This window comes from Dendropsophus ebraccatus, chromosome 7 (assembly GCF_027789765.1).
Source record: "Dendropsophus ebraccatus isolate aDenEbr1 chromosome 7, aDenEbr1.pat, whole genome shotgun sequence".
Classification (NCBI taxonomy): domain Eukaryota; kingdom Metazoa; phylum Chordata; class Amphibia; order Anura; family Hylidae; genus Dendropsophus; species Dendropsophus ebraccatus.
In genome coordinates, this window is record NC_091460.1 from 138,146,186 (window position 1) to 138,161,662 (window position 15,477).

Genomic DNA, 15,477 nt, shown 5'->3' on the forward strand with positions numbered 1-15,477 from the left:
GCAGATAGGTGATTGAAGCACATTACAGAGTTATATAACTTTGAAATGTGCTTCAATTACTGGGAAAAAGTTTTTCACGGCACTTGTCCTTTAATAATAGATTTCCTTATCTGACTGCAAATATGAGAGGATACAGAGCAAGAGTTGTGGATGTGGTGTGAAGAATAATTAAACAGCACAGGGATGCATAAAGCCTATATGATAACATAATGGAGGCAGCTTTAGGAATGGACAGGCTATATAACTCTGCTACTATTCACTGAAAGCCCATATTAAAGAAGCATTGTGGAAATTTCTTTATCTGTCCCCCCGCTGTGCGCTGGCGCACGTTCACGTCACCGCTCTTCTGTCTCCATGTCAATTGAAGGCCGGAAGTCACGCTCTCCCATAGAGAATGCTTTGGAGAAAGTGACTTCTGGCCTTCAATAGACATGTAGTCGGAAGAGCAGTGATGTGGACATACACGGATTAGAACGTGACCGGAATGAAGCCACGCATTAGGACAAAAAAAAAAAAAAAAATCCGGAATGCTTCTTTAAGTCAGCACTACAAGTCAGACATTGGTTAAGACATCTATACCTCTTTCCGTGTTCTTGCCGCAGCTTCTTGAATTATTTTAGCAATGGCCTGTTTCATAGTTTGAATTTCTTCCTCCCTTTGTTTTTCTCTTAAAAATGCCTGAAAATGATGGAAAAAAAAATATTATGTAACATATACTGTAACCTGCAAGCTTCCCTACTGCATCCCATGTACTTACAGAAAATAAACTCTATATTGTAATGAACCTTCAGAGTACACAGGCAATTAATGTTCATTCCCTACTTACCTTGTCTATATGTTGAAGAAAGCCCCTTAAAGTGTAACTGTCATTTTTATGTCCCTTTTCAGAATTCAATAAATATCAATACTACAAGCGATTTTAGGAGACTCTGTAATAGATTTTATTAAGCAAAAGGGTTTCCTTCTGTCCTCACAAAGCTGTTTTCCTACCTCCCCCCCCCCCCTCACTTCAGAAGAGGCAAGTTCTCTGTGTCTATTATGCTTTATGGAGAGAGGGAGGGAGCAAAGAGAGGAGAGAAAAGGCAGCCCTGCAAAACACTACATCCTGCAATCTTCTCTTACCAAGCTCCCAGATAAGCACTGACCTTTGTGACCTGTGAATCCAGTGTTCTATGTGCCCAGTCTCCAAAATATACAGCTGCTTGTCTCCTCTTCCTGCTCACTCATCCCCCTTTGCCTTACCCCCTCCATAGGTTATAATAGTCTCAGCAAACCTTTACTTGTACTATTGCTTGTACTATTGACATTCTTTCTGCTTTAGACAACCGCTCTCTATTTACCCTAACAGGGAATGACAACTGTATAGAGGATGGGCAATGCAATCATCTCTGTGGTAATTACAGAAACTCACTGATTTCAATGTGCGCCTTGTAATATTGCAATGTTTTGCACTGCACGATAATCGTGTAGTTTTTTTAATATTCTTATCCAACTGGTAGTACGGTCAACAAAAAGTTTCTCAGTAAGGTTCTCAGTATCCTACGCAGGAGATCACGTAGGGGAATTTACCATCTTACTCTCAACGCTGGTGAGAATCTAGACATGTGGTCCTAAATAAGCACTTTAATACAACCACCTAAATATAGCAAATGGGAGACTATTGGGAACTAAAGAACAAGGTGGCTATATAAACACATTTAAAGAGACATATAAATATAACTGAGGTCAGCAACAAACTCGCCACAGCTTGTAATTTCTGGCCTCCCTTGAACAAGGAGGTTTCATTTACTATTGGGCAGGAGCCAAAAGTCTGGTGTTCTATAGTAGACTTGGTAGCAATTACGTAAATTGGAGTGACACTAACATAAGATTCCATGCTAGGAAAAACATTCATTATTTCATTAACGCCCGGGTGTCAGCAGGCATCAGCTAATGCCCAAACTAAGTGACATAATGTCTATATGAAATAGATTAACAAACAGGTCCTGCAATTACACATAGCATTTCTAAATATGCTTCATCATGGTCTGATAACCCGCATCTCTTTAGCTATGACAGGCTTTTAGAAGCAGTGATCCATTAGCCTATACTGAAAACTTATTGAGTGGATGGATTAAAGCGGACAGGGATTCAGCTAAACTTTGAAAACTTATCAATGTGTACAAACACCTAATATATAATTATTAATTTATAGGAGCGCCCTTAATTCCAGAGCGCTATACAAGAGCTAGGGGGTAACAACACATTATACGAAAGCAATATATATATATAAATAAATATATAAATTATATATATATATATATATATATATATATATATATATGTATATATATATATATATATATATATATATATATATATATATATATATATATACACACACACACATACATACAGATTTTTTATTTATTTTTATTTATTTAATTTTGTATATATAACGAAAGAGAGAGACACACACATATACATAAAATAGATTATTTATATTTAATATATATTATATATATATATATATATATATATATATATATATATATATATATATATATATATATGCTAACAGTACTGAACCATCACTATGAAATCCCCCTGCACTCCTTGGTGAACTTTGAATTCTGGATATATACATTATAGGTAGTAGTAATAAATTATACAGTATGCAAGAGAGACTGGCTGTCCGACTGCATAATAGGAACTGAGTTCAGCTAGTAAAGTGTGTTGGTCGATGCACTGTTGTCCGTGTTCAGTAACAACCGGTAGAATACCAAATGTATAACAACTCAGGACTGCTGCATGAAAAGACTTCAGAGTATCTTGTACGTTCATGAGATTTTATCCTTTAAATGGTAGGGATATATACAATGTGAAACGATGTTTAGGGCTATGTTCACCCAGCGTTAAAACAGCGGCCGTTGTTTGCAGTTTCAAACAACAGCTGCTGACTTACATGTTCCTGCAGCCAAATATTATTTAAATACATGGAATTGGGTGTGACTAAGAACAAATTAAGCATTGATTTCCATGCACAGTACAGCAGCAAGACAGCCACACCATGTGTGAATTGTCAATTATTTTCAGTTGCTGTTTGGAAATAATTGACAGGTTAATTATTTTCATGGCGGTATATAACCACAACCGTTATTCAAGACACTGTGTGAACCGTCATAAAAAAACATTGTGTAAACATAGCCTCGGGGCATAAACCCACACACACACACACCGTATACGCAGCAGATTTGTTGGTACAGATTTGATGCTGTGTTCAGTTATTTAGATCTAATCTGCTGCGAGTTTGCTGCGTATCGCAGCAGTAAAAATGCTGCATATACGGTGTGTGGGTTTATACTCTCAAGGTGAATATACATTTAAAGCGACTCTGTACCCACAATCTGACCGCCCCAAACCACTTGTACCTTCAGATAGCTGCTTTTAATCCAAGATCTGTCCTGGGGTTCGTTTGGCAGGTGATGCAGTTATTGTCCTAAAAAACAACTTTTAAACTTGCAGCCCCGTGCCCAACGGCCGGGGCTTAAAGTATCTGTGCTCTAACTTTGCACCACCCCTTCGTCCCTCCTCCCCACCCTCTTCATCATTAGGAATGCTACTGGAAAAATTTTCTCCTGTTTGAACATTGCACAGGTGCCTTAACAATCCAGCCCATGTTCAGTATTCACACAGCTGATGAATAGGAGACAATCTGCCTGGAGCATTCCTAATGATGAGGAGGGCGGGGAGGAGGTACGGAGGGTGTGCCAGCCTAATACGTAGACATTAGAGATAAGCGAACTTGGAGCATACTCGAGTCGATCCGAACCCGAACTTTCAGCATTTGATTAGCGGTGGCTGCTGAAGTTGGATAAAGCCCTAAGGCTATGTGGAAATCATGGATATAGTCATTAGCTGTATCCATGTTTTCCAGACAACCTTAGCGCTTTATCCAAGTTCAGCAGCCCCAGCTAATCAAATACCGAACGTTCGGGTTCGGAACCACTCGAACCCGGTTCGCTCATCTCTAGTAGACATTCTAAGCCCAGGCTGTTGGACACGGGCCTGCAAGTTTAAAAGTTGTTTTTTAGGACAATAACTGCATCACCTGCCGAATGGACCCCAGGACAGATCTTGGATTATAAGCAGCTATCAGAAGGTACAAGTGGTTTGGTACAGAGTCACTTTAAAGAGGTATTCCACCCAAGTTTAAATTTTGGTATATTGCTGCCCACGGTAAGATAACTGATGTAAACCAGTCCCTGGCAGGCTTTATCTGCAATATTGTAGCTTCTGTAATGCCAAGAGGATTAATCACGGCGAGTTTCTCAGCAACTTGACCTCAGGCTTATTCCTCCCAGCATTACAAAGAATCTACAAAGTTGCAGATAAAGCCAGTCAGGGACTTGTTTACATCAGCCGTCTCAGAAGGCAGGGGGGAGTAGGTGGAGACAGAGAGAGACAAAAGCTCACACACAGATTTTTGTGTCTTTAATAGAAAGCAGCAGCTCAGAACTGGGGGAAGGAGAAAGAGAAGATAATAACAAGTATGAAAGGAACTGTTACGATCACCATGGGCAGAAACATATCAAAAGTTATGAGTGGAATACACCATTAACTCCTATTTTCCTAATCTATTAAACCAAAGAGAGTCATATTAATGCATTTTTGAGTCTGTGAATCGTTTGCTCAAGCAACGTGCGATGTTACATATGCATTCGTTTATACTGGTTTATCCCACAATTACACCGGTGACTGATTAGCAAAGAATTGAATGCCTAGAAGGACGAGAGTTACCTGGTCTTTCTGTAGGTTGGCTTCTTCTATGATCTGTAAGCTGTCACGCACTCTGGAAACCGCTTCATACTTCTCCACTTCCAATTCCGAATATTTTGTCTGTAGTTCCCCAAGGTGCTTTTCTAATTGTGTTTTTTCTCCTTTTAACTGTTCTACGTCTTGCATTGCTGCTTTCAGCCTTTGCATTGGAAAAACAAGCATTAAAATGAACCTATCAGCTGCAATTCACATTCCAAACTGCTGGCGCTGTTAGGTCAAGGAGGCGCATGGTACCTTTTTATATATCGGTATGTGCTACCATTAATTGACTCCAACCCGTTTGTTTACAGGCATTTTAGTCAGATACCAAGCAGCCTATTAAGAAAGCATGGCAAATTGAAATAGAGCTCACTCCACAAGGTTGTATATTTTATTATATAACTGATCTTACATTGGGAGTCCTCACAATCAAAGCTGTCCACATTATCCTCCTATCTTCCCTAAAAAAACATTTTACACCATTGGATACAACCTACTACGTCCTCCATCCTTATATTACTCAAAGAAGTGCTACACCTGGAAAGCCTGGATACACTTTGCACTAAAGACAAAAGCACAACTTAAAAGGAGAAGTGCAGCAAAAATGTTTATTAAAGTATTGCATTGCCCCTCAAAAGTTATACAAACCACCAATATACACTTATTACGGGAAATGCTTATAAAGTGCTTTTTTCCCTGCACTTACTGCATCAAGGCTTTACTTCCTGGATAACATGGTGATGTCACTTCCTGGATAACATGGTGATGTCACTTCCTGGATAACATGGTGATGTCACTTCCTGGATAACATGGGGATGTCACTTCCTGGATAACATGGTGATGTCACGCCCTGACTCCCAGAGCTGTGCAGGCTGTGGCTGCTGGAGAAGATGATGGCAGAGGAATGCTCAGTGTCCCTCCAGTGCCCTGTGTCCCTCAGTGTCCCCCTGCCATCATCCTCTCCAGCAGCTACAGCCAGCACAGCTCTGGGAGTCGGGTCGTGACATCACCATGTTATCCAGGAAATGAAGCCTTAATGCAGTAAGTGCAGGGAAAAAAGCACTTTATAAGCATTTTCCGTAATAAGTGTATATTGGTGATTTGTATAACTTTTGGGGGTAAATACAATACTTTAATAAAGATTTTCGTTGGACTTCTTTAAAATAATATAGCATGCTCAATGATGTTTTACATTATCTCATGGGGACAGACTCTGTCTATTGTAGTCTACGTACACAAAGTAATAGAAAAAAAAACATAGCCTTAAAATATAAAACATTTAATACTCATCTTACCTCTTTTGCACTACAAAAAGGCCAGCTCAGGCTGTAGGCCTCTCTCATCTTCCAGCTGGCACTGTTTATGTAAGGTACTGCTGGCATTGTGAATGGGGCTCACCCTGCCACTGTTTATGGGGAAACTCTCATGGCATTGCTAATGAAAGAACTGTTCTGGCTTTTATTGGTGAGCATGTCACTTGCCACTGGCGTTGTTTAATGTGTGAGTGTGTGTGTGGGGGGGGGGACTCCATTTATGTTAACTATGGGTCAGCAATCTGGTTGTTGTATTTATGGATGGGCCCTTTGCAGTTGTCATTTTTTTTTGTGGCCATTCTGTTGGTGGTAAACAGTGCATGAGAGAAACTTGGCAGCCATGGTCTAATGGGGTGGTGGTGGTGGGGGATTTAAATAGTGTCTTGGGGAACATGGCTACTGGTATTTATTGTGGCACTTTGACTTGAAGCAAAGCACCTATACACACACTACATATTTATAGGGAGCCTGTCACTGGGGACGTGGGCACAGAGCCCGCCCGACCCCCCGGTGCAGCCCCAGGATACTTACCCTTTCCAGCTAGTCCCGCTCCTGGAGCCGGTCCCGGGACGAAGATATCAGCGCCCAAAGCCGTGCGCTGCCGAGATGGGTCCGATGCCCATAGAGAATGAATGGAGCCATCATTCTCTAAGGGCATCGGACACCCCTCTGCAGCGCGCGTGCTCGGCTTCGGGCGCTGATATCTTCATCCCGGGACCAGCTCCAGGAACGGGACTCTCCGGAAAGGGTAAGTATCCTGGGGCTGTACTGGGGGGGGGGGGGGGGGTCGGGCGGGCTCTGTGCCCGCATCCCCGGTGACAGGTTCCCTCTTTGGGGGCACCTCACTATCACCTCAAAACTCCTGTGGGAAAAAGGAGAAGGTGTTGGATATTATGGACAGACTTTCTGAATCACATATATGTAGCTACTATTGGCTGCACTGTCCAATGCTAAGTGTACAAGGATGTCATTGGTGCACTTTGGGGTAATACTGCTGTATTGCAAAAGATGTAATAAAATTGTACATAATATATATATATATATATATATATATATATATATATATATATATATATCTCTGTATATACACACACCATACATTATACTGGACTCTTATAACCAGAAGATGACATGCTTCCAATAGATCACCAGGAAACCAATTACTCACACACGGTGCCCTTGTAAATTAAAGCATGCTATTGCTGCTATATGCATGAAGGTAAAATGATTCATATTCAGAATAGAAGTCATTACCTGGTTTCTAATTGTGTCAGTGCAGTCTGAAGCTGTTGCACCCGTTTGTCTGACGCGTCTTCCTTGCCTCGGGCTGCCAACACCTCTTCTTCCTACAGAGTACACAGAACAGATTTAACATAACCCATTTTCAGCACTAACAAAAGCACCTGGATCTCTCTCCGCTCTAAATGAGCTGGAGAGATGGCAAAAAACAGCATTACATATACATTTTCATTGCTCGCAATGTTTACTTATTGATTTCTTAGCAGTGTCTCAATTATGTCTTCAGACATTAAGATAGAGATAGGCATAGTTCTTCCATTTTTGCTACCCCTTCGGGGGCTATTGCTGGGAGTGAAATATCCACCATCTTATCGGTAATGAGATAGGGCAGATGCTGGATTAGGATTTCACAGATCTGCTATTACTGAGGTTATTTCCTCTATGAAGTGCAATTCAGCTCAACAAAAAGACTTCACTGTGGAAAATATAGGATATTCATCTGATAAAGACACATTATTAAAAAAAGGAATAATAAATTATAGAGTTATCTAATGTAATGTCACTTTTCTGTGGTTTTACATAGGACTGCATGTGCGCCTTGAATTATAGTTACTTATTATATTACTTACGACATTAAAGTGACACTGTCCCCCCTTTTTGCATTCTGACTTCTCTACACAGGTGTAAAAGGTAAATGCTGCAGTTTTCATATCTTATTTTATATCATACGTCATGGTGCTTCAAAGGAAGGTTATGCCAGCTGGAGGTACAACCGTGCAGGAAGATCCGGGACTTTTGGTGGCGCTGACGGCATCAGAAGGACATCACTCCTTCAATGATGGGAGTAGTAGTACTTGATGTAAAATCAAAGCTTGATGTAAAATTAAAGTTTTATTACAAGAATTACGTGTTTCAAGGCACAGCCTCTTCATCAGATTCGCATCATGCGACCCACCCACAACTGTGCAGTAGACCCTGCGCCTCTGTGACGTCATAGCGGTCTAGGCCCTGCCCCTCAACGGCCATTGGAATAGGCTGGCCTAAAGGTCTAGGCAGGCCCTTACCAATGGCAACCGAGGGGCAGGCCTATGTGGCAATGACATCACTGAGGTGTGGGGCCTACGATGTCAATGTGGGCAGGGCTAAGTGGTGTTGAGGCTGTGAAGCCCCGCCCAGGTAGCACTATCCACAGATGATAAAAGAATACTTTTTACTGGAACAAGCACAATGACTTATGAAAACTGCAAAATTTACCCTTTACACCTGTGTAAAGAAGTCATAATGCAAAAAAGGGGGTGACAAGTTAATAGTGCCCTATCTCAGGGTAGCATAAACTAGTGACAGAGAAGCTGAACAGAATGATGTATCACTTACAATAAGTAGTCCTCTCCATTATGTGCAGAAGCCCAGTAAACCTAGATATTCATAAGAAGCAGAAAACTCTGTCCACCCGCTGCTGATTGGCTGTTATCTATCCATGCTGTGTATAGGCAGACAACTGTCAATCAGCAGCTGTAGGGCGGGGGAAGGGGTGTGGCAAGAATCCTATTCTCCTGCATATTAGGAGAACAGCTGAACAAAGTGATGTAAGTAATACACCAATCTGTTCAGAATTTATAGCACTAGTTTATGCTGCCCTCATTTGAGGCAGCATAAACCTAGTGACAGAATCCCTTAAAATGCTCTCTTCCTGACTAAAACAGTGATCTCCATTGTGTGGACAGCTATACACGGTGTATTCCGTTTGCTACACTTTCACACAGGCTTCACTAAACAAATGCAAATTCACCTCCTTTCCATTTATGAGCAGCCTTAATAAATACCATAAGTAATTCATGACTCACCTTTCTCTTCACCTGGTCTTCCAGTGTTTTTACAACTGCAGCCATTTCTTCAGCTTTCATATTTGCTACTTTTACATCCAATCTTGCTTGCCTGTTAACATACATCGGACCAAATAAAGAGGCTATTACGACACCCACATACTGTGAAAAAGCATTTGCACAGTTTGTACTTATAGACTCACCTCTGTTGACAACAAAATAGTCACAAACGCGCAGGAAAAATTTGGATCGCATTAGAAAATTATTGCACTGTAAAATCTGTACCAGACAATTTATAGTCCTTACTTCAACTTGCTATTTTTTACGGCTATCCATTTTTCAGGCTCCATCATACTGCGTTCTCTGGAGGCAATTTTACAAAATACTACTTTACAAATAAAATTATACACATCCATTTACACATGTACATGTCATACCTTAGCTGCTTTTGAAGCTGGTCGATTTCCATTTGCTGTTCGCTCACGGTATGAAGGAACTGTTGGTTGGTCTATAAAAACAAACAAACAAACTAAGCAATTTTTGTAAATAAACAATATGAATATTCAGATAAATAACACTTGCGATGCAATATCAGAAATAGACAAACTCATGATTAGTGTTGAGCGGACTTGACGAACTGTACGGGTTTAGCAGTGTTCTCTGAACCTGAACGCTCAGCGTCTGACTCCCGGCAGCTGCCAGGAAAACAGGGTTTTCTGGGACTCCCAAGGGCTGCATCAAACTTCTCCAGCTGCTGGAAGTAAAATGCATAGCATTCAGGTTGAAAGAACGTTGTCAGCTTCGAACAGTTCAGCAAGTCCAGTCAACTTTACTCATGATATAATATGAAGAATGTTTGGTTCTTTACAAACTGCATGTTGATTTAGTACTCAGTGTGGTGGTTCCTTCCCATGTCGAGACATTATTGATAAACAGATTCTGAGTAACCTTAAAATGACTGTATACCCATAATCTCCCTTGTATCTTCGGATAGCTGCTTTTAATCCAATATCTGTCCTGGGGTCAGTTCAGCTGGTGATGCAGCTAGGGCCCTATTACACGGGACGATTATTGTGCGAAAAATCGTTATATCGAATTTAAACGATAATCGTTCTGTGTAATTGCAGGAAACAATCGAAAAATCGTTCGTATGTCGTTAATCTAGATCTGAACCTAAAATTATCGTTAATCGTTCAATGTAATTCCAAATTGGTTCGCTTAAGTTCCGCATTTTTTCACTAATCGTTCAGTGTAATTGCACATTGTTCATGGTTTTGCCAAGTACAAATGGAGTAAACAATCGTAGTAACGACCCATCATTCTGTGTAATATGGTGAACGATTTCAGGTTAACGATAAACAATCTCGTTTGCGATCGTTAATTGTTAAAAAAATCGCTCCGTGTAATAGAACCCTTATTGTCCTAAAAAACAACTTTTAAACTTGCAGCCCTGTGTCAAATTGGCTTGGCCTAGAGTTTCTGTGCATTAGACTTGCACCGCCTCTCCACCCCTATTTCCCACCCTCTTCACCATTAGGAATGCTCCAGGCAGGTTTTCTTCTGTTCATCACCTGTGTACCCCCCGTCGATCTCCATATGAGACCCCCAGCTTCTGTATTATGAATAGAGCCACAGGCATGGCACATGGCCAGCGGCTCTATTCATTCCTATGGAGTGAAAGGAAGAGACAAGTATACCAGAAGATGCAAAAGAAGAACCTGTGGAGCCTAATTGAAGAGTTTCAAAACACAGGACTAGCCAGATATCCCTACGGGAAGGACCCAGCCAAGGGGTGGCTCCTGTAAGGAAACCACCATATTAAGTGGCCCTATAAGTCAATGTAATGACAAGGGAAAAACCAAGGCCAGGTATCCATCCACAAACAGCTGTTTCAGGGTGTTGCCCCTCATCAGTGTGCATTAGGTGGGAGCAAAGCCTAGTAAAGCCTTGTCATTATATTGACTTATAGGGCCACTTAATATGGTGATTTCCCTACAGGAGCCACCCCTTGGCTGGGTCCTTCCTGCAGGGATATCTGGCTAGTCCTGTTTCGAGACTCTTAAGTGAGGCACCACAGTGTTATCGTTTGGCTGGTCTCCTTGAGATCAGCGATCTGTTTCCCTTATGTGTATACCAGAAGAGTGCTGTATTTGGCTCTCCCCATACCCCGTTGGCCAGATACGGAGATCTGCAGGGGGTACAGAGGTCTGACCCCCTACGAGCTCCTACTTTTGCCTTATCCTGTGGATAAAGGAAAAGTTGATTTTCCTGGAATACCCCTTTAATCACACGAGATTACGGCTTTTTTTAGAATTTTTGTTGAAAACTCAGGTATACTTTAACCCCCATCACACTTCAGTTAAAGGAGAACACCGGCAAATTTTTTTATTAAATTATTGTATTGCCCCCCAAAAAAGTTATACAAATCCCCAATATACACTTATTATGGGAAATGCTTATAAAGTGTTTTTTTTCCCTGCACTTACTACTGCATCAAGGCTTCACTTCCTGGATAACATGGTGATGTCACTTCCTGGATAATGTGGTGATGTCACTTCCTAAATAACGTGGTGAGGTCACTTCCTAAATAACGTGGTGATGTCATGACCCGACTCCCAGAGCTGTGTGGGCTGTGGCTGCTGGAGAGGATGATGGCAGGGGGACACTGAGGGACACAGGGCACTGGAGGGACACTGAGCATCCCTCTGCCATCATCCTCTCCAGCAACCACAGCCCACACAGCTCTGGGAGTCGGGTCGTGACATCATTTTATCCAGGAAGTGACATCACCATGTTATCCAGGAAGTGACATCACCATGTTATCCAGGAAGTGACATCACCATGTTATCCAGGAAGTGAAGCCTTGATGCAGTAGTAAGTGCAGGGAAAAAAGCACTTTATAAGCATTTCCCGTAATAAGTGTATATTGGGGGGCAATACAATACTTTAATAAAAAAAAATTCTGTACTTCTCCTTTAAATGCTTCTGGGTTATTAAATATTGAGCATTTGGGGGGATTAAAGTTAGATTTTTCAATAAAACTGAGGAACATGATAGACCATTAGGAAGAGGGTTATTTTCTTCCTTGTCAGCCAGCAATGCCTAATCTAGCGTTCATACGTTCCACAGGACACTGTGTGCTCTCCACTAGGCTCTGTGTCTGAAAAGATTTAATAACGCAGGGCCGCAGACAGTTCTATTTTTTTCTTTCCATTTATTCTGCACTAGTAAGAAACCCACAGCTGACTAAACATTTACAAAGATTTCCTTTTTACAATTTTTGCTGTTCAGTAGTTGACAGTCTATTCAAACCTATGCGCTGGGTTATGTCAGGAGATGACTCAATGTCCTGCATGTTCTCACAACGCCCAGTAACCACAAATACACAAGAAGCCGCATAACATATGCGCCAAATGAATCATAACTGAAACTCATACTAAATTACAGATGGCTTCTAAGCAAATTTATAGTTCGGCTCAATGGCGTCCATCATACTTTATTGACTGCCGTGTGATAAACCCCATCTACATTTCAGTTTATCAACAGAGTGACTCATGTTGTATAAGTGATACTTGTACTGTGCTGTTTATTCACGTTTTCCAGTGATGGAAATGAAAATGTGACCCAGCCTCGAGTTACATCAAGACCACTTTCCAGTGTCAATACGTATTTGGAAGACTCACTGATACTAATAAACAATCTTTTTTTTTTTTTTCAAATAAAAAATGTTAAGAATTAAAGTAGTAGTGCGGCACTAAGCAATTATTCACAAAATAACACACATTACAAAGTTATACAACTTTGTAATGTATGTTATGTATGTGAATGGCCCCCTTCCCTGTGTTCCCCCCCACCCACGCTAAACCCGGAAGTGTGGTGCATTATAATCACCTGATTCGTGTCGACCCCCGTCAGCCATCTTGTGACAATGATGTAATCTTTGGGAGGCCACCCGAACCGCTGCAGCCGTCCCTCATGCCAGCCCCCCTCTGCCGCGTCATCAGCTGCTCAGCCGCGATTGGCTGAGCATAACTAAGCTCAGCCAATCGCGTCTGAGCAGCTGATGACGCGGCAGAGGGGGGCCGGCATGAGGGACGCGTCATCTGCTTCTCAGCCGCGATTGGCTGAGCTTAGTTATGCTCAGCCAATCGCGGCTGAGCAGCTGATGATGCAGCAGAGGGGGGCCGGCATGAAGGAGGGCTGGTGCGGTCCGGCTGGCCTCCCGAAGACCAGGTCATTGTCCCCAAGATGGCGACCGGGGTTGACACGAATCAGGTATGTATATAATCAGGTACACTTCCGGTGGTGGTGGGGGACACGGGGAAGGGGCCCATCACTAACATAACATACACTACAAAGTTGTATAACTTTGTAATGTGTGTCATTTAGTGAATAATTTTCTAACGCCGCACTACCCCTATAAAGCACCCTTGATTCCAGAGCGTTATACAAAGCAATGAGAGTTACAAATAAGACTAAATGAGGTTCAGGAGGGAATTGTTTTTAGAAAAAAAAAATGAACTCAAGAACAAGAGAACACAGTGAGAGGTCACTGGGGAAAAAGATCAGAAGCAGCGTGAGAAAATATCTTGCTGAAAGGGTAGTAGATGCTTGGAACAAACTTCCAGCAGACGTCGTTGGTCAATCTACAATAACAGAATGTAAGCTTGGGATAAAACATATCTATGCTAAGTTAGGGTATGTTCACACTGAGCAAATGTGACGGAATCCCGCCTGCCTCAGTGTGACACTGTTTCTCTATGGGAGAGCTTGCGCACCTCAGCTGAAAGAATTGACATGTCAATTCTTTGAGCGGGGAGCAGAGGCGCGTGAGCCCTCCTATAGAGAAATAGTGTCACTGAGGCAGGCGGGATTCCGTCACATTTGCTAAGTGTGAACATACCCTTAGGCAGGAAAAGAGGCAGAAATCCCCGGCGCAGACTCCGCTTGATCACATCGCAGAGCCCCGATGGTTACGAGACCGCATTATGTATAGGGTCAACTGTCAGCACCGAACTGCGGCTCTGGTGCTGGCAGTTGCAGCGGGTCCCCAGCTGTGACTGACAGCTGGGACCCACCGTGAACAACACAGGCGCAGCTTTTTTAAATTAACGCTGCAGCGACATTGATTTACTGTGCAGCAGCGGAAGGGAGTTAACATTGGGATACTGAGGCAGGTGGAATTCCGCGGCAGGGACTTTTCCGCAGTGTGAATAAGTGTAATAAGAAAGGAAATACTTAAAAAAACAAAAAGTGGCAAACTACAATTACATTTTTAATTGCCAAAAAGGGTGTCTGAAAATGGATATTCTGAACTGGACAAACCTTTCAGACCTACTGACACATAACACTTTTATCATCATATGGAAATAAAGTCAATCAAAGCAATATAACTACTGCATTTCTGATGGTAATGGAGCATGTATGTAAAGGTTAGACGGGTGGCATTATGATATAATATTGATATAATATTAATATTATTATTATTATAATAATATAACAATCATTTGCAATGACTGTTTTAATGGATAAATGAACCTTTAGACTCAAGACTGTGTAGTAGGTTGTAATAGAGATAAAGCTGCTCCAAATAAAACCAGCAGGAATTAATTGACAGAAAAAAATATATGATAGAGATATTATATATACTTATACACACACACAAAACTATAGAGTATTTAAAGTGACACTGCCCCCCCCTTTCTGTATGAGGACTTCTCTACACAGCTGTAAAGCCTAAATTCTGCAGTTTTCATACCTCACTTTATTATAAATTTCTTGGTGCTTGGTCCAGTGAAAAATGCTTTTTATCCTCCGTGGTTTGTGCCCCCTGTGATGTCCTAGCCATTTAGGCCCCACCCCCTCGGCACCCACTGGAATGGGCCCAGCTAGAGGGGGTGGGGCCTAGACCTCAAGGCCGTCTCTTTTCAATGCCTGCTGAGGGGTGGGGCCTAAACAACAATCACATCATGGAGGGACGGGCCTACAGCGTCAATGTGGGTGGTTCTAAGTGTAAGCCCCACCCAGGCGGCACTGGATCAAGCACCAAGAGATCTATAATAAAATAAGGTAAGAAAATTACAGCGGTGTAGAGAAAAGTCCTCATACAGAACGGGTATCCCTTTAAAATGCCCTAAATGGTTCATTTGGAGGTGTTGGCTGAGCGGAGAACTAAAATAAGAGAAGGTAGAGGAAAATGAATGTGAAGAGCATTTAACGTAATTCCATAAATGAAGGGTGTGTGTCCTAGCCACAATATAAAGTATTTGCTCTAGTCAGAAAATTTAGATAATATTGAAAATGAC

At 41.8% G+C, this 15,477-nt stretch overlaps 1 protein-coding gene across 1 annotated transcript in view; it reads right to left on the reverse strand.

The window, feature by feature from the left end:
* SCLT1 (sodium channel and clathrin linker 1) overlaps positions 1 to 15,477 on the reverse strand; it is a 103,985-nt gene that overhangs the window by 48,843 nt on the left and 39,665 nt on the right. The window contains exons 10-14 of the mRNA XM_069978600.1: positions 9,610 to 9,680; positions 9,194 to 9,284; positions 7,365 to 7,456; positions 4,780 to 4,957; positions 580 to 678 (exon numbers count right to left, since the gene is read on the reverse strand). Of these exons, the coding sequence (XP_069834701.1) occupies positions 580 to 678; positions 4,780 to 4,957; positions 7,365 to 7,456; positions 9,194 to 9,284; positions 9,610 to 9,680 (531 nt within the window). The remainder of the gene's footprint in view (positions 1 to 579; positions 679 to 4,779; positions 4,958 to 7,364; positions 7,457 to 9,193; positions 9,285 to 9,609; positions 9,681 to 15,477) is intronic.